Raw genomic sequence first — 7,001 nt, 5'->3', positions numbered from 1 at the left:
GTAAATAAGAAGTACAAAATATGAGATACAATATAAGACATTACTTAGATGAAAATGACAATTATCATCGACTGATGATGTCCAATTAGTAGATAGAAGTGTTTAATTCTTGCACTCAGGACAGAATCATTTTTGAAAACTTGAATCACAATACATCAAATTAATGCATACATGCTCATCAGTAATCAAATAATGTAAATTCCTCAAAATATGATTATTATAATAGGGGGAATTTCACGTATATCCCTCAAAAACTTCAAAATTACATATTCCCCCCTCTAAAGTTTGAAATTACATATTTTCCCCTCTAAACTTCAAATACTCACAAATTTACCCATTTTATTGTCTTTTATATTAAAACTCATTCTAAATTTATAAAATACATATTTTACCCTTTTTATTAGAAGTATATAAAGCCCATCAAACTCAAAATTGAATCTGAACAATTTTTCTACCGTCCAAACTGCTTTTAAATATGTGTGCGCAAGATCAGCACGAATCTTGATGCGAACACGCACTTATAACGTGCACATATCTTAATGCAATGCGCACCAATCAATATTGCTTTAAGATCCGTGCATGCTAGATCAACATGAAATTGAAGCACTATGCACAGATCTTAATGCGATGCACACGGATCAAACGGTAGAGGAACCCTTTAGATTTAAATTTGAGTTTGATGGGCTTTATATGCTTTTAATAAAGGGTCAAATGGGTATTTTAAGATTTTAGAATGAGTTTTAATATAAAATACAATAAAATGGGTAAATTTGTGAGTTTTTGAAGTTTAGAGGGGGAAATACGTAATTTCAAACTTTAGAGGGGAAAATACGTAATTTTGAAGTTTTTGAGGGGTATACGTGAAATTCCCCCATTATAATAAGTCTTTTAAAAAATAACAAATATATGATCCTATTCCTCAAATAATTAAAATATAAATTTAAGAGTTTATCTTTCTAATAACGTACTGTATAATCGTGTAAATAGTTATATCATGATACAGATGAGTATAAATACTATAAGAAAAAAAAATGTTTTCGATATATATATTATCTAACTAAAAAATTTGTTTCCTATCTAAAAAAAATTTGTTGTTTGAATTATATATTTTTTAAAATTTTTAATGCACTCATTAAAGTCTAATAAGATATAAGTATGTGTCAAACTTGTTGATAGTAAATAGGAGATAAGAATAAAGAGGGGGGGAGAAAATGGGAAATGAGGGCTCAATAAAAGCATTTTATTAATTATTTTAGAGAAATAGTATTTTATTTGATGAGTTTGAAAGGTAGGGCAATTTGTAAAAATTTCGGTATTGGATTCCGATTGGACGGTCCAGATCCAAACTCAAAATTTGAGTTACCGATTGCCAATTTCGACCGTCGGACCCCCTTCTCCCCGTTTGCCAATTTTGTTCGTAAAGCTATCTTCTTAATTATCTTCTTTGGACCAAAGTGGATAAATCACCGACTTTTTTAATCCAACGATTTTATATTGAAAAAAGTATGAATGGACTGAATGCGTATCCTCTGCATTAACTCAAAAGGCAATCTTTTGAGTTAATAATGTCAACCGTCTGATTTTAAAAGGAGCTAATCCTACTCTAATTATAACATAGGGCTCTTTAATATTAGTGCAAATTAAGTCTACACCAATCTTAAAACATATCGGATGGTTAAAGTTCATTCACTCAAAAGATTACTTTTAAGTTAATGCAGAGGATACGATAACTTGGAGATGTATTTTGAGTGTGTATCCTCTGAGATATCTCAAATTTTGCGTGACCGACGTGCCCGATGCCTATTCGGGGATAGCACGGGGCCAGTATGGGCTTTGAGATTCGTGCAGAAGGTATTTAAACGGTCTAGATTTCCCAGAATGTCACACAAAATATGAGATATCTCAGAGGATGATGAGAAGCACCATCGGAGGTCAAACTTCGCATGTCAAACTTCACTTGTGAGTTCAATTGGTGAATGGTGAGAAGCACCATCGGAAGAGAAGGCCGCCTTTATGAGCTGAAGTTTCGCGAGGTGAGTCTGTCTCTCACTCTCTCTCTCTTTCGATCGGACTTTTACCATTACCAGCCGCGGGTTCATTTCGTGCTGGACATCTCCAGTTGGTGCCTTTTATCTGAACCCGTTCAATCCATGTTTGTAATTCTAAGTTGTGACCTATTTATCATCTGATATAAATTTATTTCTGATATGCTTCTTTCTTTTGACCTTTTGTTTGCAAGTTTGGTAAGAGATTACAGGAGATTTAAAAAAAGAAAAAAAAGAAAGAAAAAAGATGAGTGTCCTGTATAACAGATTGAGGAGATTGGTGGAGCAGATAGACTTGTATAACAGATTGCCGAATATCGTAATAGATATGGCGCTTAGTGCAGCAATTAGCGAATTGACAGCGTATGTCGCAGCTATGGCAAATTTTTGTTGGAATCAGGCAACGGTTCAAGAAATGCGTAGAAAATTTCAGGGGCTTTTATTGATGGCAAAGAGGGTTTTATCCAAGCTTGCAAGACATCTATCAAACACTGCAAATTTGTTTGCCCGGCGATTGCTAAGAGGACTCCAACAATTTCTGAGAGCACTCCAGAATGAAGCTCGGCAAGGTAATTATTAAACCTTTTTAACCAATGATATCATAACCGGACTGAACTTCGATCCAGTAAAGTTCTAGGTTAATGGTAAACCATTGGTTTTCTAAAGATATATTTATATATTTATGAAGTATGAGGAATGTATATAAAAGAAAATAATATATTTTACATATATTTGTGAAATGGAGCATACAAAAGCAGATGCAGTGGCGGATCGACTTAGATCCAATGGGGGTCAATTGACCCCCATTTAATTTAAAAAATTTTGTATTTATGTTCATTTTTCTATATAATTTAGCACAAATTGTCATGATAGTGTAACATTGACCCTCATTCTTCGCATAGATTTTTTTATATAATTGACCCCCATAGTTCAAAATATTTTATATGATTGACCACATATGTGTTTGACCCCCATTGTTCAAAAGTCTGGCTCCGCCACTGAGCATATGCACATGTATCCAACCGGGGTCAATTGACCCCCATTCGTTTTCAAAATTTGTCTTTATACATTATTTTCTATACAGTTTAGAGTAAAATGCTATGGGTACCATAGAACTGAGCTCCTCATATAGCATGAAAATTTTACATGATTGACCTTCATTCACATTGCATACGACATGACAATAGAAAATTCTGGCTCCGCCCCTAGTTGCATGGATAATACACAAATACTGTCTGATATGACATGACATGCAATAGAAAATTGTCTAAAATCTTAGGATAAGATATGTTTCATCTCTATGCATATTTTATTACTTGATATTCAATTCATTTTTCTGTGCCTCTAATTTAGAAATATATAAATTCAAGTTACTAAATGGTCATTTGGGTGAGTGATAAAATTAGCATAGTTTTAGAGTAAGATCTTTTGAAAGAAAAATAAATCCATAGATGTCAGAGGGTGTACATGAAAAAAAAAAATTCAATTATGGTGATTAGGATCCATCTGAACTCGCAAAAGATTGTCTAATGAGGAAACTCATAATGTGTTCATGTATTTTATTATACAAGAGAGCTTAATTAAATGCCTTGTAGGCCATCAGAGAATGACTTTTGAGAGGCCGGAATTTTCTTTAATAAACTTTTGCCAAAAAGTACTGGGATTAAATGTGTTTGATTCTATGGAAATAGACTTCTCCTACTTGTATACGCCATGTGTCTTGGTTGAATTAATATGACTTACCTCTCAGGCTATAATGCAGCATAGCTTCAAGGATCTGTCTGTTCTACTTTTTACTTTCCCTCAGCATAGAAAAACCTGCTTTTACTAGCATATGACCTCTTATCCAAACTTGTCTAATAGGTATACAACTACTTGCTGGTCTACAGACGCATGTCCTGCACTCCTGGGAAAGGGTTGAGAGAATAAGAGCAATTGTTTTAGAGTTAAATGATTTCTATCTCAGGAATGGAGGAGAAGCTGGTGTTCATCCTAGGATCAGGCGGCCTCCATTCAAACCTCGCTATCTTCGCCGTCGGACCAGGTTCCAAGGTCTTTCTCTCTCTATCTCCTCTCTCTCTCCACACGAGAACAATTGCTGTACATGAATATGGTTCTTAAGCAGTGATCTGTATTGTGCAGTTATTTTTCAGCTGTAATTATTCTTAAAGATCAAGATGCAAGAACAGCTATCAGGTTTGTAATTATGACTAATCTATTTGAATTGTTAAACAATTGCTTTTGTACATAGTAACCAATATTACCAATACCGCATTATGTACAATGCTCTACAGGTTCAGAAGAGCACTTGGGCCCTCTTTGATTTGTATTTATGTTTTTGGATATTATTAAATATTATAATTTTTTTTTTCATGCATCGCTCTCCCTGTAATTCAATCACTTTTGGTTTCATGATATATGGGTATTTGTCACCAGTCACCACTGTCTTTTAGTGACATCAGGTGGGGTGGAACTATGAAATTTAGATTGAGTGCGCTGAAATGTAAAATATGAAAATGTTTAATGTGTGGTAGATGGGATTTGAACTCAAGTTTCCACGGTCATTATGTGGAATTGTAAACACTAGGTTACAAGCACACAGTTACTATTTTATGAGAGAGGGCTGAACTTTAAAAAATTTTAAAAAATAATAATTTAATTAAATATCAATATATATAATTAATAAATTTAAAATCACTGGAGTGGCTAAGTGCCTAAGCACCCTTTGGGTTGCATTAAGATTCGCCTTCAAGTGCAACCAATTGTAGATACTACTTGCTAGTTTCTCTTATCACAATCACGATAAGGTTTTAGATCAATGAAATTTCTTTATTATTGTCGGAGTAATGGAGTTTCTCGTCAATCCAAAATGGGGAAGAGAGGAAAGGAGAGGAAAAATAAGAAAAACAGTGGCATACAAAGCAATCTTGTTTATTTCTTTTTGAGTTTGATCCTTTATGTTTGTTGTTATTAGTTTTTGCCTTTTGTTTGACTTGTAACTCACCCATGGTGGTTTTTAGGTACAGAAACCAGTGATCAGGTGTGACGTCTTTAGGAGCTGTGGATAGGATGATGTCACACTTTGTATCTTTTCTATTTAAGACTTTGTTTCACTTTGACAGTTGTTGATATGTTTGCGTTTGTTAAGACTCTTTGGATATGGATCATATTTTTTTGGATGTTGTATTATATTATATTTTTAACACGATTGTATTGATATTTGAGTGAGGTTATGATGCTTTGAAATATAACAATTGTCGGATGCGCTTCGATTTTTCATCTAGCGCACATTTTAGCACAAATTCGATGATGCCTGGTCTTGTTGAATTTGAAGCGCACTTAAGGGCTGAAAAGGATACGGATCGGTCTGATCTGTATTTGCTTCAGACCTGAATTCTGATTCGGATAACTTCTATATACTCAGAAGTCAGAATAGATCCGAATACGCATAAGAATAATTTCTCACCGAAAACGAACACGGATAATTTCTCAGACCCGAAAAAGAAGCGGATATCCTCTATGCAATTTTAAACAAGTCCATCCTCAGTCTTCTTTGCGCAAAGAAGTCTTTTCTAGATATTACAAATTGTGGGACTAACGTTGCCACTTGCCAGTCATCCGGACACAACCTTTTAATTATTAAAATTATATTGGGCCAAACCCAGTTCGCTAATGGGCCGAAATTTTTTAGTTAAATCCAAATTAATTGATTAGGACCCTAATGACTAGATCTCAATTCCTATCACCCACACGTACTGGCTACGCGCACCAAACTGGATTGGTGCATGTACTGGGGAGGCGCACCACTTGGTGCGCATACTGAGGAGGTTCACCCTTTTTTCTGTTATGTTTTTGTTTTGGAATTTTGGAGTTAAAATTTTGGTTTGAAATTCTAAATTTTATTTTGGAGGTTGAATTTTTGTTAAAAGATAGAAAAATTAACAATTAGCTAGTTTTCCCTAAAAAATAGTCCAAATAAAATCACAACAAATAAATTGTACTACATTAAAACTAATAAATTCTACTACAACAAAATATAAATTGTACTACAACATAACTAATAAATCATACTACAACACAACATAAAAAAATTCGGCTCAAGCACACCATAACCACATCTTGAACGATGAAACTGCAAGAAGAAAATATCTATTGTTGCAACAATTATTAATTTTTTGACATGTAATTTAAAAAAAAAATACCTTATTGAGTACAGTTTCTAGCATCCCTTCTTCTTCTCGCATCCTTCTCAAGTGTTGCTCTGTTGGTCTGGTGACCCTTTCGTCTTCCTTATAATATATCCATCCACATTTGGATCCGGTTGTGTTGTCTCCTGCCCAACTTCACCAACCAATACTCTGGAACTAAGATCGCTCCTTCGTGCGTCGGCCAATCACTTTGATTGTCATACACGTGAAATTCACCACTCCATGTATCGATGAGCATTTGAATATTGTAGTAGTAATTTATGAAGATATTTGGATCCAAGTTCCTATATTGTTCACACATTTGTAAGTAACGTCATCCTTAATATCAAGTTATGAAATTATTAGTATATAATTGTACCTTAGACGATACACCGCCATCACATGAACACATGGTATTCCGGTGAGCTGAGGCTTCTGGCACAAACATTCTACCTTATGGTCACTTTTCATAAGGACCTTGTACCTACAGTCTTGAGACATGTACACCCATATGCCTCTATCTATGTCAAATGAGATATTTTCACCATGTGGGGTCACCATAAATTCTCTATGATGGCCGAATGCAAGTGTGAATATTTTTTAGTCTTCTCGATGTGCTTCGTCAGCTTTTCATGCACACGAGTGTAAAAAAGACCTTATGCTTGCATTGCATAACCTTATCACTTCTTTCAACTAACTAATTAACACACTTATAAAACGTCTCCTCAAGTGTGTCAATAGTTATGGAAGGTGGACACTTGAAAAAAAC

General features: G+C 34.4%; 1 protein-coding gene and 1 long non-coding RNA gene across 2 annotated transcripts; one reads left to right on the top strand and one right to left on the bottom strand.

Moving 5' to 3' along the window:
- Positions 1-1,897: 1,897 nt before the first annotated feature.
- Positions 1,898-5,289, top strand: LOC144574841 (uncharacterized). The gene is made up of 5 exons (XM_078324920.1): positions 1,898-2,033; positions 2,240-2,614; positions 3,909-4,097; positions 4,188-4,241; positions 5,066-5,289. Exons 2-4 carry the CDS (start codon positions 2,293-2,295, stop codon positions 4,202-4,204), a joined length of 528 nt encoding a protein of 175 aa, XP_078181046.1. The 5' UTR covers positions 1,898-2,033; positions 2,240-2,292; the 3' UTR covers positions 4,205-4,241; positions 5,066-5,289.
- Positions 5,290-6,144: 855 nt separating this feature from the next.
- On the bottom strand, positions 6,145-6,795 carry LOC144575065 (uncharacterized). The gene is made up of 3 exons (XR_013518350.1): positions 6,612-6,795; positions 6,248-6,537; positions 6,145-6,177 (listed from the first exon to the last, which is right to left on the bottom strand). It is a non-coding gene; the product is annotated as an uncharacterized LOC144575065 (long non-coding RNA).
- Positions 6,796-7,001: the final 206 nt, after the last annotated feature.

Source organism: Carex rostrata, chromosome 23 (genome assembly GCF_964058835.1).
Source record: "Carex rostrata chromosome 23, lpCarRost1.2, whole genome shotgun sequence".
NCBI lineage: Eukaryota > Viridiplantae > Streptophyta > Magnoliopsida > Poales > Cyperaceae > Carex > Carex rostrata.
Note: the sequence above shows the minus strand (reverse complement) of the source record. Positions and strands in the feature narration are given on the sequence as shown.

What these genes read in the sequence shown, in the direction of transcription:
- LOC144574841 (XM_078324920.1), top strand. Translation starts at nt 2,293, where the DNA reads ATGAGTGTCCTGTATAACAGATTGAGGAGATTGGTGGAGCAGATAGAC. An exon ending in CCAGAATGAAGCTCGGCAAG is followed by an intron (nt 2,615 to 3,908) that starts GTAATTATTAAA and finishes CTTGTCTAATAG; the next exon opens with GTATACAACTACTTGCTGGT.